Below are 27,473 nucleotides of genomic sequence, written 5' to 3' on the forward strand. Positions count from 1 at the left end.
ATATATATAGCGTGTTCATATATCCCATATGGTCTAGTGGCTAGGATACCTGGCTCTCACCCAGGAGGCTCGGGTTCGATTCCCGGTATGGGAATAACTTCGTATATTTAACATTTTATGCAATTGGTATTAAACATTTAATTAAAAGTTCCTCGCAGCAAAAAAAGATATATAGCGTGTTCATATATCCCATATGGTCTAGTGGCTAGGATACCTGGCTTTCACCCAGGAGGCTCGGGTTCGATTCCCGGTATGGGAATAACTTCGTATATTTAACATTTTATGCAATTGGTATTAAACATTTAATTAAAAGTTCCTCGCAGCAAAAAGATAGCGTATTCATATATCCCATATGGTCTAGTGGCTAGGATACCTGGCTTTCACCCAGGAGGCTCGGGTTCGATTCCCGTATGGGAATAACTTCGTATATTTAACATTTTATGCAATTGGTATTAACATTTAATTAAAAGTTCCTCGCAGCAAAAAAAGATATATAGTGCATCCATATATCCCATATGGTCTAGTGGCTAGGATACCTGGCTTTCACCCAGGAGGCTCGGGTTCGATTCCCGGTATGGGAATAACTTTATAACATTTTGCAATTGGTATTAAACATTTATTAAAAGTTCCTCGCAGCAAAAAAAGATATATATAGCGTGTTCATATATCCCATATGGTCTAGTGGCTAGGATACCTGGCTTTCACCCAGGAGGCTCGGGTTCGATTCCCGGTATGGGAATAACTTCGTATTTTAACATTTTATGCAATTGGTATTAAACATTTATTAAAAGTTCCTCGCAGCAAAAAAAGATATATAGCGTGTTCATATATCCCATATGGTCTAGTGGCTAGTATACCTGGCTTTCACCCAGGAGGCTCGGGTTCGATTCCCGGTATGGGAATAACTTCGTATATTTAACATTTTATGCAATTGGTATTAAACATTTAATTAAAAATTCCTCGCAGCAAAAAAAGATAGCGTATTCATATATCCCATATGGTCTAGTGGCTAGGATACCTGGCTTTCACCCAGGAGGCTCGGGTTCGATTCCCGGTATGGAAATAACTTCGTATATTTAACATTTTATGCAATTGGTATTAAACATTTAATTAAAAGTTCCTCCCAGCAAAAAAAGATATATATATAGTGTTCATATATCCCATATGGTCTAGTGGCTAGGATACCTGGCTCTCACCCAGGAGGCTCGGGTTCGATTCCCGGTATGGGAATAACTTCGTATATTTAACATTTTATGCAATTGGTATTAAACATTTAATTAAAAATTCCTCGCAGCAAAAAAAGATATATATAGCGTATTCATATATCCCATATGGTCTAGTGGCTAGGATACCTGGCTTTCACCCAGGAGGCTCGGGTTCGATTCCCGGTATGGGAATAACTTCGTATATTTAACATTTTATGCAATTGGTATTAAACATTTAATTAAAAGTTCCTCCCAGCAAAAAAAGATATATATATAGTGTTCATATATCCCATATGGTCTAGTGGCTAGGATACCTGGCTTTCACCTAGGAGGCTCGGGTTCGATTCCCGGTATGGGAATAACTTCGTATATTTAACATTTTATGCAATTGGTATTAAACATTTAATTAAAAGTTCCTCGCAGCAAAAAAATATATATATAGTGCATTCATATATCCCATATGGTCTAGTGGCTAGGATACCTGGCTCTCACCCAGGAGGCTCGGGTTCGATTCCCGGTATGGGAATAACTTCGTATATTTAACATTTTATGCAATTGGTATTAAACATTTAATTAAAAGTTCCTCCCAGCAAAAAAAAGATATATATATAGTGCATTCATATATCCCATATGGTCTAGTGGCTAGGATACCTGGCTCTCACCCAGGAGGCTCGGGTTCGATTCCCGGTATGGGAATAACTTCGTATATTTAACATTTTATGCAATTGGTATTAAACATTTAATTAAAAGTTCCTCGCAGCAAAAAAAGATATATATAGTGCTTTCATATATCCCATATGGTCTAGTGGCTAGGATACCTGGCTTTCACCCAGGAGGCTCGGGTTCGATTCCCGGTATGGGAATAACTTTATATATTTTGCAATTGGTATTAACGTTATTAAAAGTTCCTCGCAGCAAAAAAAGATATATATAGCGTGTTCATATATCCCATATGGTCTAGTGGCTAGGATACCTGGCTTTCACCCAGGAGGCTCGGGTTCGATTCCCGGTATGGGAATAACTTCGTATATTTAACATTTTATGCAATTGGTATTAAACATTTAATTAAAAGTTCCTCGCAGCAAAAAAAGATATATATAGCGTATTCATATATCCCATATGGTCTAGTGGCTAGGATACCTGGCTTTCACCCAGGAGGCTCGGGTTCGATTTCCGGTATGGGAATAACTTCGTATATTTAACATTTTATGCAATTGGTATTAAACATTTAATTAAAAGTTCCTCGCAGCAAAAAAAGATATATAGCGTGTTCACATATCCCATATGGTCTAGTGGCTAGGATACCTGGCTTTCACCCAGGAGGCTCGGGTTCGATTTCCGGTGTGGGAATAACTTCGTATATTTAACATTTTATGCAATTGGTATTAAACATTTAATTAAAAGTTCCTCGCAGCAAAAAAGATATATATAGCGTATTCATATATCCCATATGGTCTAGTGGCTAGGATACCTGGCTTTCACCCAGGAGGCTCGGGTTCGATTCCCGGTATGGGAATAACTTCGTATATTTAACATTTTATGCAATTGGTATTAAACATTTAATTAAAAGTTCCTCGCAGCAAAAAAAGATATATATAGTGCATTCATATATCCCATATGGTCTAGTGGCTAGGATACCTGGCTTTCACCCAGGAGGCTCGGGTTCGATTCCGGTATGGGAATAACTTCGTATATTTAACATTTTATGCAATTGGTATTAAACATTTAATTAAAAGTTCCTCGCAGCAAAAAATATATATATATATAGCGTGTTCATATATCCCATATGGTCTAGTGGCTAGGATACCTGGCTTTCACCCAGGAGGCTCGGGTTCGATTCCCGGTATGGGAATAACTTCGTATATTTAACATTTTATGCAATTGGTATTAAACATTTAATTAAAGTTCCTCGCAGCAAAAAAGATATATATATAGCGTGTTCATATATCCCATATGGTCTAGTGGCTAGGATACCTGGCTTTCACCCAGGAGGCTCGGGTTCGATTCCCGGTATGGGAATAACTTCGTATATTTAACATTTTATGCAATTGGTATTAAACATTTAATTAAAAGTTCCTCGCAGCAAAAAAAGATATATATATATATCGTATATATAGTTCATATATCCCATATGGTCTAGTGGCTAGGATACCTGGCTTTCACCCAGGAGGCTCGGGTTCGATTCCCGGTGTGGGAATAACTTCGTATATTTAACATTTTATGCAATTGGTATTAAACATTTAATTAAAAGTTCCTCGCAGCAAAAAAAGATATATATAGTGCATCATATATCCCATATGGTCTAGTGGCTAGGATACCTGGCTCTCACCCAGGAGGCTCGGGTTCGATTCCCGGTATGGGAATAACTTCGTATATTTAACATTTTATGCAATTGGTATTAAACATTTAATTAAAAGTTCCTCGCAGCAAAAAAAGATATATAGCGTGTTCATATATCCCATATGGTCTAGTGGCTAGGATACCTGGCTTTCACCCAGGAGGCTCGGGTTCGATTCCCGGTATGGGAATAACTTTATATTTGCAATTGGTATTAACATTTAAAAAAGTTCCTCGCAGCAAAAAAAGATATATATAGCGTGTTCATATATCCCATATGGTCTAGTGGCTAGGATACCTGGCTTTCACCCAGGAGGCTCGGGTTCGATTCCCGGTATGGGAATAACTTCGTATATTTAACATTTTATGCAATTGGTATTAAACATTTAATTAAAAGTTCCTCGCAGCAAAAAAAGATATAGCGTGTTCATATATCCCATATGGTCTAGTGGCTAGGATACCTGGCTTTCACCCAGGAGGCTCGGGTTCGATTCCCGGTATGGGAATAACTTCGTATATTTAACATTTTATGCAATTGGTATTAAACATTTAATTAAAAGTTCCTCGCAGCAAAAATGATATATATAGTGCATTCATATATCCCATATGGTCTAGTGGCTAGGATACATGGCTTTCACCCAGGAGCCTCGGGTTCGATTCCCGGTATGGAATAACTTCGTATATTTAACATTTTATGCAATTGGTATTAAACATTTAATTAAAGTTCCTCGCAGCAAAAAAGATATATATAGTGCATTCATATATCCCATATGGTCTAGTGGCTAGGATACCTGGCTTTCACCCAGGAGGCTCGGGTTCGATTCCCGGTATGGGAATAACTTCGTATATTTAACATTTTATGCAATTGGTATTAAACATTTAATTAAAAGTTCCTCGCAGCAAAAAAGATATAGCGTATTCATATATCCCATATGGTCTAGTGGCTAGGATACCTGGCTTTCACCCAGGAGGCTCGGGTTCGATTCCCGGTATGGGAATAACTTCGTATATTTAACATTTTATGCAATTGGTATTAAACATTTAATTAAAAGTTCCTCGCAGCAAAAAAGATATATATAGCGTGCATTCATATATCCCATATGGTCTAGTGGCTAGGATACCTGGCTTTCACCCAGGAGGCTCGGGTTCGATTCCCGGTATGGGAATAACTTTATATACATTTTATGCAATTGGTATTAACATTTAATTCAAAGTTCCTCGCAGCAAAAAAAGATATATATAGCGTGTTCATATATCCCATATGGTCTAGTGGCTAGGATACCTGGCTTTCACCCAGGAGGCTCGGGTTCGATTCCCGGTATGGGAATAACTTCGTATATTTAACATTTTATGCAATTGGTATTAAACATTTAATTAAAAGTTCCTCGCAGCAAAAAAAGATATATAGCGTGTTCATATATCCCATATGGTCTAGTGGCTAGGATACCTGGCTTTCACCCAGGAGGCTCGGGTTCGATTCCCGGTATGGGAATAACTTCGTATATTTAACATTTTATGCAATTGGTATTAAACATTTAATTAAAAGTTCCTCGCAGCAAAAAAAGATATAGCGTATTCATATATCCCATATGGTCTAGTGGCTAGGATACCTGGCTTTCACCCAGGAGGCTCGGGTTCGATTCCCGGTATGGGAATAACTTCGTATATTTAACATTTTATGCAATTGGTATTAAACATTTAATTAAAAGTTCCTCGCAGCAAAAAAAGATATATATAGTGCATTCATATATCCCATATGGTCTAGTGGCTAGGATACCTGGCTTTCACCCAGGAGGCTCGGGTTCGATTCCCGGTATGGGAATAACTTTATATATTTTGCAATTGGTATTAACGTTATTAAAAGTTCCTCGCAGCAAAAAAAGATATATATAGCGTGTTCATATATCCTATATGGTCTAGTGGCTAGGATACCTGGCTTTCACCCAGGAGGCTCGGGTTCGATTCCCGGTATGGGAATAACTTCGTATATTTAACATTTTATGCAATTGGTATTAAACATTTAATTAAAAGTTCCTCGCAGCAAAAAAAGATATATAGCGTGTTCATATATCCCATATGGTCTAGTGGCTAGGATACCTGGCTTTCACCCAGGAGGCTCGGGTTCGATTCCCGGTATGGGAATAACTTCGTATATTTAACATTTTATGCAATTGGTATTAAACATTTAATTAAAAATTCCTCGCAGCAAAAAAAGATAGCGTATTCATATATCCCATATGGTCTAGTGGCTAGGATACCTGGCTTTCACCCAGGAGGCTCGGGTTCGATTCCCGGTATGGAAATAACTTCGTATATTTAACATTTTATGCAATTGGTATTAAACATTTAATTAAAAGTTCCTCCCAGCAAAAAAAGATATATATAGTGCATTCATATATCCCATATGGTCTAGTGGCTAGGATACCTGGCTCTCACCCAGGAGGCTCGGGTTCGATTCCGGTATGGGAATAACTTCGTATATTTAACATTTTATGCAATTGGTATTAAACATTTAATTAAAAATTCCTCGCAGCAAAAAAAGATATATATAGCGTATTCATATATCCCATATGGTCTAGTGGCTAGGATACCTGGCTTTCACCCAGGAGGCTCGGGTTCGATTCCCGGTATGGGAATAACTTCGTATATTTAACATTTTATGCAATTGGTATTAAACATTTAATTAAAAGTTCCTCCCAGCAAAAAAAGATATATATATAGTGCATTCATATATCCCATATGGTCTAGTGGCTAGGATACCTGGCTCTCACCCAGGAGGCTCGGGTTCGATTCCCGGTATGGGAATAACTTCGTATATTTAACATTTTATGCAATTGGTATTAAACATTTAATTAAAAGTTCCTCGCAGCAAAAAAAATATATATATAGTGCATTCATATATCCCATATGGTCTAGTGGCTAGGATACCTGGCTTTCACCCAGGAGGCTCGGGTTCGATTCCCGGTATGGGAATAACTTCGTATATTTAACATTTTATGCAATTGGTATTAAACATTTAATTAAAAGTTCCTCGCAGCAAAAAAAGATATATATAGTGCTTTCATATATCCCATATGGTCTAGTGGCTAGGATACCTGGCTTTCACCCAGGAGGCTCGGGTTCGATTCCCGGTATGGGAATAACTTCGTATATTTAACATTTTATGCAATTGGTATTAAACATTTAATTAAAAGTTCCTCGCAGCAAAAAAGATATATATATAGTGCATTCATATATCCCATATGGTCTAGTGGCTAGGATACCTGGCTTTCACCCAGGAGGCTCGGGTTCGATTCCCGGTATGGGAATAACTTTATATATTTTGCAATTGGTATTAAACATTTAATTAAAAGTTCCTCGCAGCAAAAAAAGATATATATAGCGTGTTCATATATCCCATATGGTCTAGTGGCTAGGATACCTGGCTTTCACCCAGGAGGCTCGGGTTCGATTCCCGGTATGGGAATAACTTCGTATATTTAACATTTTATGCAATTGGTATTAAACATTTAATTAAAAGTTCCTCGCAGCAAAAAAAGATATATATAGCGTGTTCATATATCCCATATGGTCTAGTGGCTAGGATACCTGGCTTTCACCCAGGAGGCTCGGGTTCGATTCCCGGTATGGGAATAACTTCGTATATTTAACATTTTATGCAATTGGTATTAAACATTTAATTAAAAGTTCCTCGCAGCAAAAAAAGATATATAGCGTGTTCATATATCCCATATGGTCTAGTGGCTAGGATACCTGGCTTTCACCCAGGAGGCTCGGGTTCGATTCCCGGTATGGGAATAACTTCGTATATTTAACATTTTATGCAATTGGTATTAAACATTTAATTAAAAGTTCCTCGCAGCAAAAAAGGATATATATGTAGCGTATTCGTATATCCCATATGGTCTAGTGGCTAGGATACCTGGCTTTCACCCAGGAGGCTCGGGTTCGATTCCCGGTATGGGAATAACTTCGTATATTTAACATTTTATGCAATTGGTATTAAACATTTAATTAAAAGTTCCTCGCAGCAAAAAAGATATATATATAGTGCATTCATATATCCCATGTGGTCTTGTGGCTAGGATACCTGGCTCTCACCCAGGAGGCTCGGGTTCGATTCCCGGTATGGGAATAACTTCGTATATTTAACATTTTATGCAATTGGTATTAAACATTTAATTAAAAGTTCCTCGCAGCAAAAAATATATATATATATATATATATGCGTGTTCATATATCCCATATGGTCTAGTGGCTAGGATACCTGGCTTTCACCCAGGAGGCTCGGGTTCGATTCCCGGTATGGGAATAACTTCGTATATTTAACATTTTATGCAATTGGTATTAAACATTTAATTAAAAGTTCCTCGCAGCAAAAAAAGATATAGCGTGTTCATATATCCCATATGGTCTAGTGGCTAGGATACCTGGCTTTCACCCAGGAGGCTCGGGTTCGATTCCCGGTATGGGAATAACTTCGTATATTTAACATTTTATGCAATTGGTATTAAACATTTAATTAAAAGTTCCTCGCAGCAAAAAAAGATATATAGCGTGTTCATATATCCCATATGGTCTAGTGGCTAGGATACCTGGCTTTCACCCAGGAGGCTCGGGTTCGATTCCCGGTATGGGAATAACTTCGTATATTTAACATTTTATGCAATTGGTATTAAACATTTAATTAAAAGTTCCTCGCAGCAAAAAAAGATATATAGCGTGTTCATATATCCCATATGGTCTAGTGGCTAGGATACCTGGCTTTCACCCAGGAGGCTCGGGTTCGATTCCCGGTATGGGAATAACTTCGTATATTTAACATTTTATGCAATTGGTATTAAACATTTAATTAAAAGTTCCTCGCAGCAAAAAAAGATATATATAGCGTATTCATATATCCCATATGGTCTAGTGGCTAGGATACCTGGCTTTCACCCAGGAGGCTCGGGTTCGATTCCCGGTATGGGAATAACTTCGTATATTTAACATTTTATGCAATTGGTATTAAACATTTAATTAAAAGTTCCTCGCAGCAAAAATGGATATATATGCACCCAGGAGGCTCGGGTTCGATTCCCGGTATGGGAATAACTTCGTATATTTAACATTTTATGCAATTGGTATTAAACATTTAATTAAAAGTTCCTCGCAGCAAAAAAAGATATATATAGCGTGTTCATATATCCCATATGGTCTAGTGGCTAGGATACCTGGCTTTCACCCAGGAGGCTCGGGTTCGATTCCCGGTATGGGAATAACTTCGTATATTTAACATTTTATGCAATTGGTATTAAACATTTAATTAAAAGTTCCTCGCAGCAAAAAAAGATATATATAGCGTGTTCATATATCCCATATGGTCTAGTGGCTAGGATACCTGGCTTTCACCCAGGAGGCTCGGGTTCGATTCCCGGTATGGGAATAACTTCGTATATTTAACATTTTATGCAATTGGTATTAAACATTAATTAAAAGTTCCTCGCAGCAATAGCGTGTTCATATATCCCATATGGTCTAGTGGCTAGGATACCTGGCTTTCACCCAGGAGGCTCGGGTTCGATTCCCGGTATGGGAATAACTTCGTATATTTAACATTTTATGCAATTAGTATTAAACATTTAATTAAAAGTTCCTCGCAGCAAAAAAAGATATATAGCGTGTTCACATATCCCATATGGTCTAGTGGCTAGGATACCTGGCTTTCACCCAGGGGGCTCGGGTTCGATTCCGGTATGGGAATAACTTCGTATATTTAACATTTTATGCAATTGGTATTAAACATTTATTCAAAGTTCCTCGCAGCAAAAAAAGATATATATAGCGTGTTCATATATCCCATATGGTCTAGGCTAGGATACCTGGCTTTCACCCAGGAGGCTCGGGTTCGATTCTCGGTATGGGAATAACTTCGTATATTTTTAACATTTTATGCAATTGGTATTAAACATTTAATTCAAAGTTCCTCGCAGCAAAAAAAGATATATATAGCGTGTTCATATATCCCATATGGTCTAGTGGCTAGGATACCTGGCTCTCACCCAGGAGGCTCGGGTTCGATTCCCGGTATGGGAATAACTTCGTATATTAACATTTTATGCAATTGGTATTAAACATTTAATTAAAAGTTCCTCGCAGCAAAAAAAGATATATATAGCGTATTTCATATATCCCATATGGTCTAGTGGCTAGGATACCTGGCTTTCACCCAGGAGGCTCGGGTTCGATTCCCGGTATGGGAATAACTTCGTATATTTAACATTTATGCAATTGGTATTAAACATTTAATTAAAAGTTCCTCGCAGCAAAAAAGATTATATATAGTGCATTCATATATCCCATATGGTCTAGTGGCTAGGATACCTGGCTCTCACCCAGGAGGCTCGGGTTCGATTCCCGGTATGGGAATAACTTCGTATATTTAACATTTTATGCAATTGGTATTAAACATTTAATTAAAAGTTCCTCGCAGCAAAAAAAGATATATAGCGTGTTCATATATCCCATATGGTCTAGTGGCTAGTATGCCTGGCTTTCACCCAGGAGGCTCGGGTTCGATTCCCGGTATGGGAATAACTTCGTATATTTAACATTTTATGCAATTGGTATTAAACATTCAATTAAAAGTTCCTCGCAGTAAAAAAAGATATATATATAGCGTATTCATATATCCCATATGGTCTAGTGGCTAGGATACCTGGCTTTCACCCAGGAGGCTCGGGTTCGATTACCGGTATGGGAATAACTTCGTATATTTAACATTTTATGCAATTGGTATTAAACATTTAATTCAAAGTTCCTCGCAGCAAAAAAGATATATATAGCGTGTTCATATATCCCATATGGTCTAGTGGCTAGGATACCTGGCTTTCACCCAGGAGGCTCGGGTTCGATTCCGGTATGGGAATAACTTCGTATTTTAAACATTTTATGCAATTGGTATTAAACATTTAATTCAAAGTTCCTCGCAGCAAAAAAAGATAATATAGCGTGTTCATATTCCCATGTGGTCTAGTGGCTAGGATACCTGGCTTTCACCCAGGAGGCTCGGGTTCGATTCCCGGTATGGGAATAACTTCGTATATTTAAACATTTTTGCAATTGGTATTAAACATTTAATTAAAGTTCCTCGCAGCAAAAAATGGATTATATGCACCCAGGAGGCTCGGGTTCGATTCCCGGTATGGGAATAACTTCGTATATGAACATTTTATGCAATTGGTATTAAACATTTAATTAAAAGTTACTCGCAGCAAAAAAAAAGATATAGAGCATTGATATATCCCATAAGGTCTAGTGGCTTGGAAATACCTGGCTTTCACCCAGGAGGCTCGGGTTCGATTCCCGGTATGGGAATATTTTCGTGTATTTAATATTTTATGCAATCGGTATTAAGCATTTAATTAAAAGTTACTCGCAGCAAAAAAAAAAGATATAGAGCATTGATGTATCCCATATGGTCTAGTGGCTAGGATACCTGGCTTTCACCCAGGAGGCTCGGGTTCGATTCCCGGTATGGGAATAACTTTGGATATTTTACATTTTACGCAATTGGTATTAACCATTTAATTAAAAGTTCCTCGCAGCAAAAAAAGATATATATACCGTATTCATATATCCCATATGGTCTAGTGGCTAGGGTACCTGGCTTTCACCCAGGAGGTTCGGGTTCAATTCCCTGTATGGGAATAACTTCGTATATTTAACATTTTATGTAATTGGTATTAAACATTTTAGATATAGGGATATAGCGTATTCATATATCCCATTTGGTCTAGTGGCTAGGATACCTGGCTCTCACCCAGAAGGCTCGGGTTCGATTCCCGGTTTACTTCTATACACAAAATTAATAATTTAAACTTTACAATTCAGTTTATATAATTCTTATAAATATGACATAAGGTACTTTAATTCATTTCATTGAGTTAAAATTTATTAAATTTAACAGTTTATGACCCCTCAAAATGTCTCGGATTTTTCTCGAAACTCAATGTATGGTTCTCATAGAAAGAAACGGGTGTCGCACTGGCGTCCGCTATTCGCCTCTGAAAAGTCCTGAAAATTATCAGGTTTTGAAGCGTATTGTCATAGAAATGTCAAATGTGATGTAAAAAATATAATACACGCAATTAATAATAAAATTTCAGCAGGTGCCAAGCTGAAATTTGACAGAAAAAGTATGTGCAGAGTGCAAAGTATATGCAGTATGTTTGGTAAAATTTTAAAGGAAATGTTCATTTTTCAGCTTTTCCGGGATATCATAAAGGTAAATTCGGATGCCTTATGTCAACAGCTTGGATAAACTAAATGATATGCTTCAATAGAAAAGATCAGAATTAACCCACCAGACCTCACATAAGTTTGGTCAATTGACAAAAGCTTTTGTACCTTGAATGAAACCCAATGACACATTCATCATATTCTGCAGGCCTGCCATCATCGGACCATTATTTGTTTCGGCCACTAAAAAATTTTTAGGCGGTGAAACCTTTATCTCAAAGATAATTATGACAAAAGACTAGTGGGGTGGGTGGCATCGTGCCTTAAGGTAAATTGCTGGAACTTCCCGTACCGTAACGAAATGTTCGAGGAATACTGAATGTTTTCAAATAGATTATTATAAATATTGTAACATTGTCTAATATTTATAAGAATTGTATAAACTGAATTGCAAAGTTGAAATTATTTGTAAAGTATATTAGAACTATAGTCAGAATTAAAAATAAAATCTGAATTATTTTCGATATACAAAAAATTAAAAAAAATATATAAATAAAAAAAATAAATAAAAAAAAAGTTGAAACAATTTTTTTTTTCTAAAATCAATTATTTTGTTAAGACAAGCATAAAGTTCTTTGAATCAATTAAATCGGACGCTTAGTTTTCTCAAAAACTGCGATTTTTGTACATTTAGCTTCGTACCTCCGAAATGGCTGGGCCTGCCTTTGCGAAAAACTAACAACCACTTCTCTCAATCATTACTAATTGAATGTGTTTTAGATCATTCAAATCGGATGCTCCGTTCTCTCAAAAACTCGATTTCTATGTTCTCACTCTTTGATCTTTATCTCCGGAACTGCTGGATTTGCTTTTGCCAAAAATTAATCAGCACATTTCCTTATCAATAGGAATCGAATGTTTTTTGAACCATTCAAATCGGTTGATCCGTACGCCCGAAAACGTGGACGAAAAATTGTATCCATACATACGTACACACACACATACACACACACACATCCATTTTTTCTGAAGTATGCCAAAATGTTCAGAAACCTTCAAAACATCGAGAAATGTAAAAATTCCTATTTTCGGCCCATTACAATAACTTACCCTATGGGAAGTTGATAATTATTAAAGTTTATTAAATTTATTAAAGTATTTGTTTATTGTACGAAAATTACGTACCAAAATGTCTATAAAAACGAAGTTACTTCCCGAACAACTCAATACTTTCTATATAAACATATACGATCGTGGTCGTACAATATACATATAAGCATAAATTCTTTTGTACAAGATACGAATAATAAAAGTTACAGTATTTATAATAATCTATTACATTCAATATTCATCGAATTAAGACACTAGGCCACGCACGCCATGCACCACTAGTTTCTTAATTCATTTCTTCTAGAAAAAAACACAAAGCATATATATTTGAAGAAAAAAACAGTAAACTAGTGGTGTATGGCATTGTGCACAAATTGCTGGAACTTCCCGTATCAAAAGTTTTTTTTTTAAAAGATAAATATTTTTTTGAATCTATGAAAAATTTTTGAGAAATTTTTATTTTTTAAAAAAAGACATTTTTGGAAAAAAAAGCTTTTGGAAACTTTTTTTTTATTTTGAAATATTTCGGAAAGCTTGAAACTTTTTTCCAAAGCAATCGCACTGCTTTAGCTGTATAGAGACGAATTATAGAAGCGCGTAAGCGCCGCGTCGCCGTCTAACGGACAAACGATGTTACGGACCACATTGAAATGTAAACAAAATTTATACTTATTATTAAAATCTCTATAAAATATCCGATAATTTGATGTGCATATGTCTAATGATTATTTTTGACCAACAAATGGCTTTTTTTTACTTTTTTTACTAGATTCCGAAAACCGCTAGACCTGCCTTTCCAAAAATTCAATCAGTTCTTAACCTTGTCAATACAAGTAAAATGTTTTTTGAATTATTAAAATCGTACGTAAAACTGAGGTACCATTTTTGGCACTTTTTGCCCCGTATCTTCGAAACCGCTAGACCTGCCTTCGCCAAAAACTAATCACCACGTCTCCCTGTCAATACGAATCAAATGTTTTTTAAATTATTCAAATCGTTTGGTCCGTGTTCCCGAAATTGTCGACGTAAATTTGTATCCGCACACAAACACACACGCACGCACACACATACACATACACACACAACATACACCATTTTTTCTGAATTATGCCAAAATGTTCAGAAGGTTTTGAAACGTAAAGATATATAAAAATTGTCATTTTCGTTTTTTTTTGCGATTACCCCATAGATAAGTAAGACTTACCCTACGGGAAGTTAAAAATTAGGGTTGGCCTGTGGTCAGTAATTTCTGACTCATGCCTCCCGATCAAAAAATATTGTACCCAACGACATCTTCAGTGTTTTAGTGAAAACGGCAAATGCTTGACGTAGTATTTGTAATTGTAATTCCCATTTTGTGTTTATGTAGATAAAAATATACGCAGTATCATATTATACGTAACATTGCATTGTGAATCCCCGGTAAAACACATACATACTCGTCACAGGTTTTTACAAACACTAACGTAATATAGTTTTACGCACACCGTTGAAGATTGTATTTATCCTTGATGTGGTTTTACCAAATATACAGTGGCTTTGCATATAACAAGCTGACATACCATAACATCAACAAATAATAAATTGTGATAAGATTTCATTGCACCAAGTTTTCAGTGAATATAATAATTGAAATTGTAGTGAAACAGTGTTAAAATGGATTGTGATGTGAATAACTTTTTTAATCAAAATTAGTGGAAAGGTGCTGCTTATTCATACAAGTTCCAGACAGTTCACCTCGGTATAATAATTAAATTATATTTTGTAGTTTGTATGAAACATATCACAATAAACAAAAAATATTTTAGGCGAAGTATAATTTTTTTAATTAATATAATTTAGTCTTAATTTATCCAAACTAATAATATTTATGCATTCTAATAATCGACTACTTGCAACTTAACCTAAATAATTTTAGGTTATGTTTACAAACGTCACATTTATTTGGGTTAAATGGGAGCATTATTTTTATTAATATATACATTATTATTATGGCAAATAAATAATAATATTAAGTCAATATTTAATATATTAACTTTTTATTCATATTTTATGCATATTACTGTAAAATATCAACTGAAGATTATTTTTTAATGCAAAATTATGTCATGTAGTTTTAAATTTCACAGGTGGTTGGAAATACATCGAAATATTTTTTTAGAAAAATTAGTTAAAAACTTATTCAAAAATTATTAAAATATAAATATTCCTACCTTTAGAAGACCAAAAATTTTCATGCAGAGTCATCTCTTTGTGTGTTATTTAATTTCAAAGTTATTTCTTAAACCTTGTCAGAAGATTTACAGTTTACAGTAAACAGGTGGTTTACTGAGATGGTTTGAAGGGTTGCCTAGAAATAAGGGTAAAAATTTAAAAAATATACAAAAAAATTAGATTGAAAATGTAATTTGCACTCTATTTCATTGATTCATAATTAATTAAAATTGAAACACTTTTTTCAATCAATTAAATATATCAATGAGAGTACAAAAATTTTCCAAGTAATGAAATAAATATAAATAGAAAATGTCATTGGTAACAATTGTAATCAAAATTGTAGTACCTTAAATAAATTTTATTTTCAAAATATTAATGTAATGGGTGAAATGTACTACACGTATTTTTGAAGTAAAACTTTTTTAGGCGCGACTAGGGTGTAAATCCGTATAAATGCAACGGAAGTGCGTTACGGCAGAATCGATTGCCAATGATTCGTCATTTGCTCTCGATGATATAATTTCTATATGGGTCGAATTTGATTGGTCGTCGTATATGTGAATAGAGATCTGTCCATAGATAAATAAGCATAAATAGATCGCCATCTCGGGCCATTTGACGTTACACTCATTTTAATTTACGAATAGATCACTACATGGCAGCACATGTACATACAGTATGTAAATTAACCCCTGGTATTACTTCTACATTTGTACATAAAATCAATACAGCCCAAAAATCTGAAAAAAATTATTATTTGAAATAAGAACAAAACATACGAAATACAAAATACATTTTCAAATATATCACAGACATACTTTTGAAGAATTATAAACTAAACAGAAATAACTGACTACTATTAATTAAAGTATATTACAGACATATTTTCAAAGTACTTATTCTATTAATATTCTAGAAATAACTTATTTATATTAATTACTGAATGACTAATAATAATATATTAAAAACTTAAAAACTAAGAAGTAAAAAGCGCAGGAGTATTGATGATGGAATGACAAATTTAGAAGGAATGACAAGTAATGCAATAATTTAAAAGGATAAAAAGAAAGCACATTTTTAAAAAAGAATGAATACTTTCCAAACAAAATAATCCTAAAAACAAAATATATATACATATTGATATCCAAATTGAGATAAAACTAAATTCCTAGGATTAAAATTCATTTATGAGACATTCTTGTTTGTTATCTCTCCATTTAATAGTTATTTTGCTATATAATCAATCATTAATAAAGTTATATTTGACGAAATCTTTGAATAGTTTCTGTAGAAGTGTTTTTTTAAACGAAAGTAACCAAAACCCTGAACTACTTTTAATTTATACCAATTGTAGCTCAAATCTATCTATCGTTTTAATCCAGTTTTTATTGCAAGGAGGTTTAATTAAAACTATAACTGAACCCTAGCGCTTTATAAACTGTCTGGTCTTTGAGTATGCTCTCTTAATTGAGACATTATCAAAATTCTTGCCCTTACATTTTAAGTTTCCGGAATATTTGAAAACTTCTCAGAACATTGTATACTCTGTTGGAATTTAACCTTTAAATTATTGCATTTTAATCCCGAAACAAAATTTGATGTATCATACATCTTCTGGGTGTTAAGGCACTCCTACGCCTTATCATTGCATTCTGCGGCAATTTGCAGCTAATATCAGGGACTTCTATTGAATATATTGTTATCATATTAATTGATTGAAGATATTGTAATTATCATATTAAATATTTTTGCTGCAATTAGTATGAAAAAGTACCTTTTCGGAAAACTGGTGTCAGAATTGGTGACTTTTAACCTGTACTTCACAATCTTAGAGGTGCTGCAAAAATCTTTTTCAAGGTGTTTAGGCTTCCATCTCCTAAGAACATAAGATTCATTTATTAATATTTTTTTGCAAATGTTATTGAAGTATTTAGAGTTATAATTACTTGACTTTGTCCTTGGAGTTGCAGATTTTTCTTCTGGTTTTGTATCAGAGCATTCTCCAGTGACTTGAAAACTATTCTGTTATTGCCGTAAAGGAGATACTTCTATTTGGTTTTGATTTCAAATTATCGTTGATTTGTGCCACAAACCGAAGAGTTAGGTCATCCATTAAAAGATTATTTGCCCTCTGCATCCAAATTGAAAGCATCTTTTTACACACAAATATGTATAATATATATTTACATATATATATATATATATATATATATATATATATATATAACATTTTAATAGTACTTTCATGATACATATTCATTATATGCATAATACATCATTATGTACATACCTGATAATTAGATGCCGGAAAGACATGCATTTTTTTATTATATTTGGGGTTATAACAATTTGGCACATAACACTTCATCATTTTAACTTAATAATAAATGAAAACAGTATTCACAAAAACATAATTATATATAAACAATCACAGAAAATCTTAACTACAATACGCGATGACAACTTGACAACTTATAGAAAATGGCCGATCAAATCAATGTAGATCAAGCCAGCTGCTAAATGAATGAAATTGGGAATCGTAGCGCCATCCTTCGAACTATTCAAATACCAATCCATTTCAAAACACGGTAATCTACATTTGTTCGGAGATTACCGGCCATGGATCTGTCGTTGTATGCGTATCGGCATCAACGTTGTATGCGTGCCGATATCAACAAGGAAATCGGCATAGATAATTAAGCATAAAGTAAGGTTAGGTACATTGTTACTAAAAAAGCAATTGTTTTTATCACTTAAATGGTAATGTAACTAGGATAATATTTATTTAAACCAATTTCCAACTGCCATAGATGAAAACTATAACATTTGTTTACTTAAAACTATGAAAACATAACTTTTAGTAGCAACTTTTTAATTTCTGGTACTTCAGTCAGATCGGTTGACTGTAAACAATGAACCCAAATTTTGGGGTACTCTGTGACAGGACAAGGGGGTACTAGGTTACAACATCAATATTGTCAAATAAAACACAATAATATGAGAAACATTTAACGAATATTCAATTTCTTATAAAATGTCTTATAAGAATCTAACTGACGTTTGGATTTTATCTTGACAAGAGCAACCGTCGTTGATGTTTGACGTTTACGGTCGCCATTTCCTGTTCGACATGATTGTCAATATGGTAATTTTATTTAACATTTTCACTATATTTTCTTTAAAAAATTGATACGAATAAGTTTTTTCGAAAAATGGATGTAATAAGGTTTCTTTGCAAAATAGTGTACCACGTAACACAAGTCGAAAATCGTCAGATTAAATGAGTCATGTTAGGTTAGGTTTACCCAAAATTTTTTTAAAGATAATTTGAAGATAATAATACAAGGATCAAATAAAAACCATAACTACTTACCAATTTATAGCATAAGAAGATCCATCAGGCTGTTTTCTATATTTGATCACACACAAATTGCATTATTATTTGTTCGTTACACTTTTGCAATGATAACTGTTTAGTGATGGACGCTTTCAAATGAGTCATGTTAGGTTAGGTTCACACAAAAAATTTTGAATTATTATTTGTATCCAATAATACAAGAGACAAATAAAAACCACTCCTGTACATATTACAAAAAAGATTCATCAGGCTTTTTTCTACGTTTTATCACACACAATTTTTTATATTTGTTATTTACACTTTTGCAATAATAACTGTAATGGCGGACAGGATCTTTGCATTGTGACAGTTAGCCTCATGTAGCAAGAACAACCTTTTATAAATTTTATATTTAAATGTAAAATATCACTAAATGATAAAAGTTACACAAAACATTTTGTTTAAAAAGACATCGGAGCACTTTGAAAAACAGTTTTTAAAATTTTTATTGAATTTAGCACAATTTATACTCTTTTTTATCTATGTTTAGCATGTTTTGGTATTAATTGGAACTTCACAATGAACTAAATGTCTAATTTTGACATTTATCATTTTAATGAAGCTAAGTTCAAGTTTGTTGGTCATGTATAAACAAAGTATATTTTTATTAAAGTGTAAACAAACATATTCAAATAAATAAATAATTTTGAAATTAATTTCTAATTAGATTCTTGTGTGCATTTTATGTGATCTACGAGTACTTAAAAATGAATAAATAATAATAGTAAATAAATAAATATTAAAAAAGCGTTAAGTTTGACAGCCATAAAGAGGACGCCAAAAACTTTCTGAACATCTAAATTTATAGTAAGTAAATTGCACAAGATATATTGTTGGCACTCAATAATGAATTTATTATTATTTATTTATTAATAAATACTAGCACTTAATAATAAATAAATTAATAATAATAGTTAACTAGTTGGTATTGGTATTTTGCCTTGAGGCAAGTTACATGAACTTCCCGATATGTGTAAATAATCGACTTAATCAACAAAAAATAAATTAATTTATGTGTGATTAAAAATATTCCTGTGGATTTATTATACATAATTAAAAACGTTTGAACACTATCAAGTAAATAGTCTAATTTTAATTTTAACAAACGTCAGAAAAAAACAACTCATTTTCTCAAACTTTGATAATTTTTTAAAATTAAACTACTTATCGTAAGGCCGTTATATTTCAGTAAGTTCTATAAGACCATGATACATATCGCCAAAAAACGTTCCATAAAAATCGTATTAAATTTTTTGTTCAACTGTTAATAACAAGAAAACGGCTCGGTAGATTTTCACCTAAAACTAATCAGAATCATTCCCAACTAATATCTTTCGAACAGTTTTTGATTTTCAAAATCGATTCGGTAGTATGAGCTTAAATGTGGACGAAAAGTTTAACACTTTTTCCAAATTACAAAGAAACGGCTTGGCATATCGTCGCACAAAACTGACAAACGATAGTCCTCATTGAGGTTCATCAAATGGCTTTTAAATTTTTGAAATCGGTTCAGGCGTTTTTGAGCAAAGGTTTTGCAAACTTTGAAGAATTTTTAAAATAAAACGATTTTTCGTAGGTCCGTAATATTTTTTAGTATGATCTATAAGACTATGTATCTATCGTCAAAAAAAATTCATAAAAATCGTCGAATTTTTTTTACACTTTATTACCCGGCTGATCTTTTCCAAAAACTAATCAGGTCGATTCCCAACCAATATCTTTTGAACGGTTTTTGAATTTTCAAAATTTATTGAGAATTGCGGGCTAAAACGTGGACGATTTTTTTTCACTTTTCTGCTATTTATAATGAAATGGCTTGGCCGATCGTCGCACAAAACTGACAAACAATAGTCCTCACCGAGGTGCATCGAATGGCTTTTAAATTTTTGAAAACGGTCCAACCGTTTTTGAGAAAACTTCGATTTAAGGTAAAAAATCCATTCACATCCACTCACACGCGCACATACTTCTTTCAAATTTGGTTTCAATCAATTTCTATAGTTAAAGTTTTTCTGGATAACTATTACCATATATATTCTCATTTTTCATTTATCATATATTAATTTTATGTTTCTGATCTAAGAGCTTCATTATATTTATTCATAATATTTATTCAATCTATAAATATATCTAAATTCCTGGAATATGAGATTTTCTTCATAAACTATAAAAAAAAGAACAAAAAAAAATTATACACTTTTATACACATTTTTAATTATGTATTCGAAAATTTAATGAATTCACTCTTGCATTTTGATTTTCGAAACCATTTTTTTTAATTAACACTCACTATTAAAAATTAATTATTTATTCTAGATATTCACGGTGAAAATTCTATTTTTTTCTTATATTTGTGTGATATCTGTAACCTTATATCTGTACATGTGATACTATTGATAGAATCATTTAGTAGTTCCTCATTTTTTAAAATGTCTTTTTTAATATACTTTTATTTTTACAGAAAAAAATGCACGAACTACCACCACTGGCTGCTTTATCAAGCAAAACTATATGCAAACCACTGAAAACAACACCAAATCTGGCAACGACGTTAAAAATAATAAATAATTTGGACAAAGGTGAAAATGTTGCACAAACAGCTAATATGTGTAAAACCGAACCAGCCATTGTACGAGAAATAAAATCCAAGAGCGATGATATTAAAACGAAAATGATGGCTGTAGGTCCTGAAAATGTTAAAGTAGTTAAATTATCTCTAGAACCTATTATAAATCAGATGGAAAGCATTTTGATGGAATGGATTACTAAGAATAAAAATGATGTTGAACTAGAGTAAGTTATAACAAATGCAAAGAGTTAACTTAAATTCTAATTAAGTAGTTAACTTAAATTCTAATTTTAAGTCTCGATGGGTTCCTCCATTCAAGTATAATCGAGATTGGTATTCATTGACCTTTTTGCAACCAAAACCCTTATTTAAAATTCTTATACATTTTTCTTTATAACCAGGAATTAGTTCCTGAAGGGTATTTGGCCAAGATTTGCTTTATTATTAGAAAAAAATATTAGTATACATAATAGTATATACTGTATATACATTAACAGAGTTGACTATAAGTCATTTCAATCTATAAACATAACATTAAACTGATAAATTATATATATATATATATATATATATATATATATATATGATTTTGTCTTGGTATAAATTTGTTCGAATAACATTCAATAAAGTTTATTCGAAGCAAAATTATCAAATCTATGTAAAGCGATGGGTTATTGTAAGAGGTTTTTCAAACAAATATTGTGCAATAGTTTTTCAAATTACTTCTTCACTAATATATTCGATTTATGTTTTATTAATCTGTTAATACAAGAAAAGCATTAATTAATTATGATGATAAATGTAAATTTCAATATGTTACCCAGTTGTAAGCCTTTTCGATAGTTCAACAATAATTTGTGAACACCTTATGTTTTATTATTTGAGTTGATATAACAAAACTTTTAAGCATTATGTTTATTGTGAGAAGCCATTATTCCAAAAATTATAAAGCTAATCCAATTTCTTAAAAATATCCTCTTTGAATGTATATTTTAATAATCTTTGTAGTACTGAATGCTGATTGGGATGAATTATATAAATTAGTGTTCATTTCTGTGCATCATGTTGTCTTATAGAAAAGTATTATTGGAAAATTTACAGTGACTGTTGCTGTAATTTTACTTTAATATATATTTAATCATTTTACAAACTGCAAATAAAATAAGTCATAAGAACATAGTCAATTTATTTATTCCTGACCTATCGATCAATGATACTTTATAAATCAATAATTTTTAATAGACCAGAGTTTTGAATCAAAATCTAAATTTGAAAGTTCCGTATAAATAAATATATATATATATATATATATATATATATATATATATATATATATATCTTGAGGATCTTTTGTTCGACGTTGAAACATATTGAAATGAATAAAACAGCCAATATGTCGAATGTAAAGAATTTATTTTAATTTTTTATACGTTTTGAGACTAGATGTGTCTCATCATTCAGCTAAAAGAGCTTCAGCTAAAAAAGCTTCTTTTAGCTGAATGATGAGACACATCTAGTCTAGAAACGTATAAAAAACTAAAATAAATTCTTTACATTCGACGCATTGGCTGTTTTATTCATTTCAATATATATATATATATATATATATATATATATATATATATATATATATAGTTTCTTTATAGGTGGCTTAAGTTCAGATTTTGATTTATATATACATATATAATTTTTAAAATTCAGACAGAAATTTATTTTTTTATATACTAGGGTCTATTTGCAACTCACAGTTTTCACTGATTTTCTATTTATCTTCTAGGTATTCGACCATTAGATCAAAGGCTTTAGAAATTGTTGAAGATCTTGCAAAAAATAATGAGCGAAAAATAGGAAATGTTTCTGTTTATCTTCAGAGTTATAACTTCAATGCTAGCAGAGCTTGGTATGAACGATTTCTTAAATGTCACAATTTACAGAAAAAATCTAGAAAAGAATGCATAATAATGAGGGAAAAAAACGTCAAAGGTAAATTTATCTTTATTAAGTAATTGTTTTAAATGATGAAACCATCAGTTTTCAAGAGTAACGGTTAAATATTATTTTATTATTGATTAGAACTAATGTGGTATTTTACTTTGATTTTCATCAAATGCATGGAAGCTTCAACTATGAATATTTAATTTATATTAAATTACATTTAACAACTCTCTTATTGCTCGAACTACTCTTATTTATTAGATGCTTCCAGGTGCTAATTAATTTAATATTTTTTTCTTTATATTAACTTAAGTTAAATATAAAGTAATGTAAATCTTTTCTAAAGTGAATACCAAATAAATATTGAATAACACTTAATATATTTTTTGATAGACACACTTGGATGAATATGAGATTTCTTTTTATTACTTTTTTGAGAAATTTCATATTCATCCAAGTGCTTTCATCAAAAGCTATCAAATGTTCTTCAATATTCATTTAATATTCATTTTAGAAAAGGTTTACATTTGATACATTTACTGATTTATTTAAAGATTTTTTAACAAATCTTTTAATGTTCCAATTTGTTTATTAAATACCTAGAGATAATACTCTTCAACTCATTTATTCAATAAACAATTACAAAATTGTAAATTTTGATTCTTATTGCTCCATAAAAATAAAAGGTTAAAACTATATGTTAAAGCATATTGATGCAAATCAAATTTTAATCGAAATTAAAATATTTTACCATGTAGACTTTCGGTTAAATTATTAATACATACTTGTTTTTGATTAAAGATCGTAAAATAAATTTAATTCACCGTCATAATTTGCTAGTGATTACTTCAAATTTACTAAATCTTCATTAAGATTTTTCTTAATTTTTTTTTCCAAAAGGAATAATGTTTAGAAACCTTTTACTCACCTTGTGCTTACATTTCAAGACTATTAAAAACTTGAATATTCTTTTCTATTCTTACTATATAGTAAGCAGAGCAGATCTCCAGTTCTATTTATAATATTTAATTTTTATGTAATTATGTAAGTAAATTTTAGTTTATTATGCATAATAAAACGCATAATAAAATGCATAAATCTGCAAATTAATAATAAATAACTATCAGGGAATATTTCACGGTCGGAAGATGTGTCTTTGAACATATCTTATAGTTTGCAACGTATGTCTCATATATTTTCTTGATTTATCGAACATCCAGATTCAATATACTGGTCTTCAGCTCTGACTGCCTGATGTCAAGCAGTAATGACATCGATTTTCACTTGGAAATACAGATAGCAATATGTTTCCAACTAAAAATTGCTCTTACCCGGCGTTGCTGCATCGATAAAAAAATCAACGTTATCAGAAAAATTATTCAAAAAAAGTTCATCACATAGAGATAGGGCAACCGTTTGGGTTGCTTTCTATAAAGCGTCGTCAAAAGAAGTCAGGCACTACTTTTAGGACTCGTTAAGTTCTGATTTCTGTTACTTACATACCAAAAATATATTTTTTCTAAAATTTCATTTATAATTTTTAATTCGAACTTTAAATAATCTTTCTGCTAGATGAATGAGATCGTTCAAAATCACTATATGTAAAGAACTGTATTCGCCGGATATATTAAACATAATAAAGTTGTCCTGTAATATAAATTAACAGTGACAATAAATATTATTATTATGGTTCCCATAAACAATAATGCCTTTGTTTTGATCTTGAAATTATTATTTGATAACGCTTCCACGAATGGTTTCTGATTATATTTGGGGATTTGAATCGACAAAAGTGTATTCTAGGAACACACATTCTTGAGAATGGGTATCAAATTTTTAGATCCATTATATCATACTTACAAATAATATTGGTTTATTTTAAGAAACCTAGTAAAAGAAAGCCTTCAATTGAAATATTCTCAGAATTCATTTTCAAATCATTCAAGTTTTTTATAGTACAATTTTAATTAGAATTAAAAATTCAAATAAGCCTGGGTCAGGAAATAATAAATAGAGACCACTTCCTTATACTTTTGGTATAAACTTTTTTTTTGCATACTACAAGTAAGTTTACTTCGGTCTACTTTTTGTAAAAAATTCTAATATTCTATACACTATAAATCTTTTTCTTGATTATGCACTCATCATGTAAATTTTTATTAAATTATGATCATTGCATTTTGGGAGACGGGATACGGTGGTGCCACTTTTCTTATCAGAAATAATTTTGTTAATTTGCTAGTTAGCTAGTAGAAAAGTGAACTGAAACTAGCGGTGCATGGCATCGTGTCTTAAGGCAAATTGCTGGAACTTCCCGTAGTTCCCGTAGGACGCTTAAGTACCATTAGTCATAGAATAAAATTAAACAAGAAAAGAGCGAGTCCACAAAACACTTACTTTTGATTCTTTAAAAGCAATTCGGTGTACAGATTATTTTAATGTAGAGCGCTGACTTAATGCAATAATTTAAACTTGTTCGAACAAACATACTTTATCTTTCTCCCTTTGGACCCTATCTCAAAATTAGTATAGTTTAGCTGTTATGACACTGTCCCAACCGTAACCTGGCACAACCTTACCCAGTCTCCCCTACTAGTGCAGTAAACGGAGCGTTTTAGGTCTGAATTTTTTTACTGTGCTCCGAATCGAATGAAATTTTGGAATTAGGTTCATCTTACCCTCAAGTTCAAAAGTGAAAACAATTCGGGTTGCGCCATCACTCCCCGGGGGGATGACACCCCTTCTCCATTTTGTAATTGTATTTTTTCAAAATAACGAAATGCTTCTTATTTGCATGATAGCTCACTCATTTTACACGCAAAAAACTTGTAACAGCACTCATTTAAAGCTTATGTTGAGCCCTGTAAAACCCAATTTCACCGAAATGCATAAATGTAAAACCTCGACACTAGATGGCTTTAAATACAACAATTAATTTTTGAACGAAATAAAAAGCAACTTTACTCTTTCAAATCTTGCTTAATATTTTTCCTAGAACACTTTATGTAACACCGATTTATTAAGATTTTTATTGACATTATTTTGTTCATTACATGATTTTCGTTAAAATGTATATTTTAGGAGATTTTGCAAAAAAACGAAGAAAAACGCCAAAAATATATGAATCTTTAGTGGCCAGTAACTTGAAAAGTATTAGTTTTTTTGAAAAACTATAAAAGACATTTTTTTCTTATAATTAGTTCTTCTATCGATTTCCGACGTTATTTTGAAAAAATGTAATTACACAATTGAGAAGGGGTGTCATCCCCCGGGGGATGATGGCGCAACCCGAATTGTTTTTACTTTTGAACTTGAGAATTTCATTCAATTCGGAGCACAGTAAAAAAATTCAGAAGTTATACCCTTTTTTCCTCTCCGTTTACTGCACTCTACTAATAAATGTGGCATCTAATTTTCTGCAACGACACTTATTTCAAGATTATTTTAGTTTAAATCCAAAAGATATAGATATATCCAAAATGCAAGAAGGCATAATATATATTTTATTTACAAATCGTGCTGTTTTAGTATCATATAGAATTTCAAGAAGATCATCACATCTTCAGAATTATCTTTAGTTATATTCAGAATGCAAGACAGCAAACAATGTACATATTATTTTGTTTAAATTTTTCAAAACTCTATCATGCACGGACGCCCAATTAATGGATTGGCATCCAATTTAAATATTCTAACAATAAGTTCTTCCGAAAAAATTGCTGATATTTCGTGATGGCACAATTATTAATAAAAGAAAAAATATCAAAATAAAATATAGTCGAATGATACTTCTGCACATTATACTTCTGCATATAAACATTTATAATAACTTCATTAGATAATATAAAATACTTAATGATATTTAATATAATATATTTACTTCTCAGTAAATATAATTATTTTTAATTGACAAAGATTTTTAATCAATGTTATTTTTAATTATTACGTATAGTTGTACTATTGTGCTAGATCATGGTAAACAATATACGCATAAATCTTGGGTCGTAAAAAATAGTAGTGCGCTGGTAAGCATTTTATAACTCATTTTTATATGTCTGTTGAATAGAGTCGAAAGAAAAAACTGAACCATTATTTATTATGTGCATTGGAATTGTACCAATAACTTGTCTTGTCCCAATTCACTGCTCTTTATAAGTGTTCTGAAGTAGTAACTTTGGTTTTAGCAAAGATAATTCACTATATTTTTTCATGCAACTTATTAAACATGTTTTAAAAGCTGATATAGCAAAAATTGCTAGTGATAAACTCTTGATTTTATGTAGTAGAGAAGATATGCTGACTGCGTCTAAATCCAAAATTTGGTTTAAAAAATATAGATCTGGCCTAAACTGATAAAGTTATTAACCAAAATTCTAATAACAACGCAAGAGTATAATTTAAGTTTGATTTCTAGTTTATAAAAATTTTCACATGACTCTCTGATTCCTGTAACTTTTTCTAAAGCTATAAGTTGAATGTTTTT

General features: G+C 32.0%; 1 protein-coding gene and 48 non-coding genes across 49 annotated transcripts; all 49 read left to right on the forward strand.

The window, feature by feature from the left end:
- The first annotated feature begins 22 nt into the window (after positions 1-22).
- Trnae-cuc lies at positions 23-94 on the forward strand. Its single transcript has one exon. It is a non-coding gene; the product is annotated as a tRNA-Glu (tRNA).
- A 93-nt stretch (positions 95-187) lies between these two features.
- On the forward strand, positions 188-259 carry Trnae-uuc. Its single transcript has one exon. It is a non-coding gene; the product is annotated as a tRNA-Glu (tRNA).
- A 250-nt stretch (positions 260-509) lies between these two features.
- Positions 510-581, forward strand: Trnae-uuc. Its single transcript has one exon. It is a non-coding gene; the product is annotated as a tRNA-Glu (tRNA).
- Positions 582-667: 86 nt separating this feature from the next.
- On the forward strand, positions 668-739 carry Trnae-uuc. Its single transcript has one exon. It is a non-coding gene; the product is annotated as a tRNA-Glu (tRNA).
- A 419-nt stretch (positions 740-1,158) lies between these two features.
- Positions 1,159-1,230, forward strand: Trnae-cuc. Its single transcript has one exon. It is a non-coding gene; the product is annotated as a tRNA-Glu (tRNA).
- Positions 1,231-1,325: 95 nt separating this feature from the next.
- Trnae-uuc lies at positions 1,326-1,397 on the forward strand. The gene has a single exon. It is a non-coding gene; the product is annotated as a tRNA-Glu (tRNA).
- A 262-nt stretch (positions 1,398-1,659) lies between these two features.
- Positions 1,660-1,731, forward strand: Trnae-cuc. The gene has a single exon. It is a non-coding gene; the product is annotated as a tRNA-Glu (tRNA).
- A 98-nt stretch (positions 1,732-1,829) lies between these two features.
- Positions 1,830-1,901, forward strand: Trnae-cuc. Its single transcript has one exon. It is a non-coding gene; the product is annotated as a tRNA-Glu (tRNA).
- Positions 1,902-1,996: 95 nt separating this feature from the next.
- Positions 1,997-2,068, forward strand: Trnae-uuc. The gene has a single exon. It is a non-coding gene; the product is annotated as a tRNA-Glu (tRNA).
- An 83-nt stretch (positions 2,069-2,151) lies between these two features.
- On the forward strand, positions 2,152-2,223 carry Trnae-uuc. The gene has a single exon. It is a non-coding gene; the product is annotated as a tRNA-Glu (tRNA).
- Positions 2,224-2,649: 426 nt separating this feature from the next.
- Trnae-uuc lies at positions 2,650-2,721 on the forward strand. The gene has a single exon. It is a non-coding gene; the product is annotated as a tRNA-Glu (tRNA).
- A 264-nt stretch (positions 2,722-2,985) lies between these two features.
- Positions 2,986-3,057, forward strand: Trnae-uuc. Its single transcript has one exon. It is a non-coding gene; the product is annotated as a tRNA-Glu (tRNA).
- A 95-nt stretch (positions 3,058-3,152) lies between these two features.
- On the forward strand, positions 3,153-3,224 carry Trnae-uuc. Its single transcript has one exon. It is a non-coding gene; the product is annotated as a tRNA-Glu (tRNA).
- A 272-nt stretch (positions 3,225-3,496) lies between these two features.
- On the forward strand, positions 3,497-3,568 carry Trnae-cuc. Its single transcript has one exon. It is a non-coding gene; the product is annotated as a tRNA-Glu (tRNA).
- A 93-nt stretch (positions 3,569-3,661) lies between these two features.
- On the forward strand, positions 3,662-3,733 carry Trnae-uuc. Its single transcript has one exon. It is a non-coding gene; the product is annotated as a tRNA-Glu (tRNA).
- Positions 3,734-3,813: 80 nt separating this feature from the next.
- Positions 3,814-3,885, forward strand: Trnae-uuc. The gene has a single exon. It is a non-coding gene; the product is annotated as a tRNA-Glu (tRNA).
- A 91-nt stretch (positions 3,886-3,976) lies between these two features.
- Positions 3,977-4,048, forward strand: Trnae-uuc. The gene has a single exon. It is a non-coding gene; the product is annotated as a tRNA-Glu (tRNA).
- Positions 4,049-4,306: 258 nt separating this feature from the next.
- On the forward strand, positions 4,307-4,378 carry Trnae-uuc. Its single transcript has one exon. It is a non-coding gene; the product is annotated as a tRNA-Glu (tRNA).
- Positions 4,379-4,468: 90 nt separating this feature from the next.
- On the forward strand, positions 4,469-4,540 carry Trnae-uuc. The gene has a single exon. It is a non-coding gene; the product is annotated as a tRNA-Glu (tRNA).
- Positions 4,541-4,636: 96 nt separating this feature from the next.
- Trnae-uuc lies at positions 4,637-4,708 on the forward strand. The gene has a single exon. It is a non-coding gene; the product is annotated as a tRNA-Glu (tRNA).
- Positions 4,709-4,797: 89 nt separating this feature from the next.
- On the forward strand, positions 4,798-4,869 carry Trnae-uuc. Its single transcript has one exon. It is a non-coding gene; the product is annotated as a tRNA-Glu (tRNA).
- Positions 4,870-4,962: 93 nt separating this feature from the next.
- On the forward strand, positions 4,963-5,034 carry Trnae-uuc. The gene has a single exon. It is a non-coding gene; the product is annotated as a tRNA-Glu (tRNA).
- A 91-nt stretch (positions 5,035-5,125) lies between these two features.
- Positions 5,126-5,197, forward strand: Trnae-uuc. Its single transcript has one exon. It is a non-coding gene; the product is annotated as a tRNA-Glu (tRNA).
- Positions 5,198-5,292: 95 nt separating this feature from the next.
- Positions 5,293-5,364, forward strand: Trnae-uuc. Its single transcript has one exon. It is a non-coding gene; the product is annotated as a tRNA-Glu (tRNA).
- A 248-nt stretch (positions 5,365-5,612) lies between these two features.
- Trnae-uuc lies at positions 5,613-5,684 on the forward strand. The gene has a single exon. It is a non-coding gene; the product is annotated as a tRNA-Glu (tRNA).
- A 256-nt stretch (positions 5,685-5,940) lies between these two features.
- On the forward strand, positions 5,941-6,011 carry Trnae-cuc. The gene has a single exon. It is a non-coding gene; the product is annotated as a tRNA-Glu (tRNA).
- Positions 6,012-6,106: 95 nt separating this feature from the next.
- Trnae-uuc lies at positions 6,107-6,178 on the forward strand. The gene has a single exon. It is a non-coding gene; the product is annotated as a tRNA-Glu (tRNA).
- A 97-nt stretch (positions 6,179-6,275) lies between these two features.
- Trnae-cuc lies at positions 6,276-6,347 on the forward strand. Its single transcript has one exon. It is a non-coding gene; the product is annotated as a tRNA-Glu (tRNA).
- Positions 6,348-6,443: 96 nt separating this feature from the next.
- On the forward strand, positions 6,444-6,515 carry Trnae-uuc. The gene has a single exon. It is a non-coding gene; the product is annotated as a tRNA-Glu (tRNA).
- A 95-nt stretch (positions 6,516-6,610) lies between these two features.
- On the forward strand, positions 6,611-6,682 carry Trnae-uuc. The gene has a single exon. It is a non-coding gene; the product is annotated as a tRNA-Glu (tRNA).
- A 96-nt stretch (positions 6,683-6,778) lies between these two features.
- Positions 6,779-6,850, forward strand: Trnae-uuc. Its single transcript has one exon. It is a non-coding gene; the product is annotated as a tRNA-Glu (tRNA).
- An 86-nt stretch (positions 6,851-6,936) lies between these two features.
- Trnae-uuc lies at positions 6,937-7,008 on the forward strand. The gene has a single exon. It is a non-coding gene; the product is annotated as a tRNA-Glu (tRNA).
- Positions 7,009-7,103: 95 nt separating this feature from the next.
- Trnae-uuc lies at positions 7,104-7,175 on the forward strand. Its single transcript has one exon. It is a non-coding gene; the product is annotated as a tRNA-Glu (tRNA).
- A 93-nt stretch (positions 7,176-7,268) lies between these two features.
- Positions 7,269-7,340, forward strand: Trnae-uuc. The gene has a single exon. It is a non-coding gene; the product is annotated as a tRNA-Glu (tRNA).
- Positions 7,341-7,437: 97 nt separating this feature from the next.
- On the forward strand, positions 7,438-7,509 carry Trnae-uuc. The gene has a single exon. It is a non-coding gene; the product is annotated as a tRNA-Glu (tRNA).
- A 96-nt stretch (positions 7,510-7,605) lies between these two features.
- Positions 7,606-7,677, forward strand: Trnae-cuc. The gene has a single exon. It is a non-coding gene; the product is annotated as a tRNA-Glu (tRNA).
- A 105-nt stretch (positions 7,678-7,782) lies between these two features.
- On the forward strand, positions 7,783-7,854 carry Trnae-uuc. Its single transcript has one exon. It is a non-coding gene; the product is annotated as a tRNA-Glu (tRNA).
- Positions 7,855-7,945: 91 nt separating this feature from the next.
- On the forward strand, positions 7,946-8,017 carry Trnae-uuc. Its single transcript has one exon. It is a non-coding gene; the product is annotated as a tRNA-Glu (tRNA).
- Positions 8,018-8,110: 93 nt separating this feature from the next.
- Positions 8,111-8,182, forward strand: Trnae-uuc. Its single transcript has one exon. It is a non-coding gene; the product is annotated as a tRNA-Glu (tRNA).
- A 93-nt stretch (positions 8,183-8,275) lies between these two features.
- On the forward strand, positions 8,276-8,347 carry Trnae-uuc. Its single transcript has one exon. It is a non-coding gene; the product is annotated as a tRNA-Glu (tRNA).
- A 95-nt stretch (positions 8,348-8,442) lies between these two features.
- Positions 8,443-8,514, forward strand: Trnae-uuc. Its single transcript has one exon. It is a non-coding gene; the product is annotated as a tRNA-Glu (tRNA).
- A 214-nt stretch (positions 8,515-8,728) lies between these two features.
- Positions 8,729-8,800, forward strand: Trnae-uuc. The gene has a single exon. It is a non-coding gene; the product is annotated as a tRNA-Glu (tRNA).
- A 95-nt stretch (positions 8,801-8,895) lies between these two features.
- Positions 8,896-8,967, forward strand: Trnae-uuc. Its single transcript has one exon. It is a non-coding gene; the product is annotated as a tRNA-Glu (tRNA).
- An 81-nt stretch (positions 8,968-9,048) lies between these two features.
- On the forward strand, positions 9,049-9,120 carry Trnae-uuc. Its single transcript has one exon. It is a non-coding gene; the product is annotated as a tRNA-Glu (tRNA).
- Positions 9,121-9,545: 425 nt separating this feature from the next.
- Trnae-cuc lies at positions 9,546-9,617 on the forward strand. The gene has a single exon. It is a non-coding gene; the product is annotated as a tRNA-Glu (tRNA).
- Positions 9,618-9,712: 95 nt separating this feature from the next.
- Trnae-uuc lies at positions 9,713-9,784 on the forward strand. The gene has a single exon. It is a non-coding gene; the product is annotated as a tRNA-Glu (tRNA).
- Positions 9,785-9,878: 94 nt separating this feature from the next.
- Positions 9,879-9,950, forward strand: Trnae-cuc. The gene has a single exon. It is a non-coding gene; the product is annotated as a tRNA-Glu (tRNA).
- A 1,042-nt stretch (positions 9,951-10,992) lies between these two features.
- Trnae-uuc lies at positions 10,993-11,064 on the forward strand. Its single transcript has one exon. It is a non-coding gene; the product is annotated as a tRNA-Glu (tRNA).
- A 3,349-nt stretch (positions 11,065-14,413) lies between these two features.
- On the forward strand, positions 14,414-24,245 carry LOC113389300. Its single transcript, XM_026626347.1, has 4 exons — positions 14,414-14,613; positions 20,948-21,279; positions 22,833-23,038; positions 24,211-24,245. The coding sequence occupies exons 2-4, from the start codon at positions 20,954-20,956 to the stop codon at positions 24,243-24,245; spliced, it is 567 nt and encodes a 188-aa protein (XP_026482132.1). The 5' UTR covers positions 14,414-14,613; positions 20,948-20,953.
- Positions 24,246-27,473: the final 3,228 nt, after the last annotated feature.

This window comes from Ctenocephalides felis, unplaced genomic scaffold, assembly GCF_003426905.1.
Source record: "Ctenocephalides felis isolate EL2017-DRISC unplaced genomic scaffold, ASM342690v1 CF-g0.4_SCAFFOLD_03573, whole genome shotgun sequence".
In the NCBI taxonomy this organism is placed as follows: Eukaryota; Metazoa; Arthropoda; class Insecta; order Siphonaptera; family Pulicidae; genus Ctenocephalides; species Ctenocephalides felis.

Excerpts from the sequence above, each read along its gene's own strand:
- LOC113389300 (XM_026626347.1), top strand. The coding sequence starts at position 20,954 with ATGCACGAACTACCACCACTGGCTGCTTTATCAAGCAAAACTATATGC. Across the intron at positions 21,280-22,832 it reads AAAAATGATGTTGAACTAGA|GTATTCGACCATTAGATCAA; the intron begins GTAAGTTATAAC and ends TTTATCTTCTAG. Across the intron at positions 23,039-24,210 it reads GAGGGAAAAAAACGTCAAAG|ATTCAATATACTGGTCTTCA; the intron begins GTAAATTTATCT and ends TCGAACATCCAG.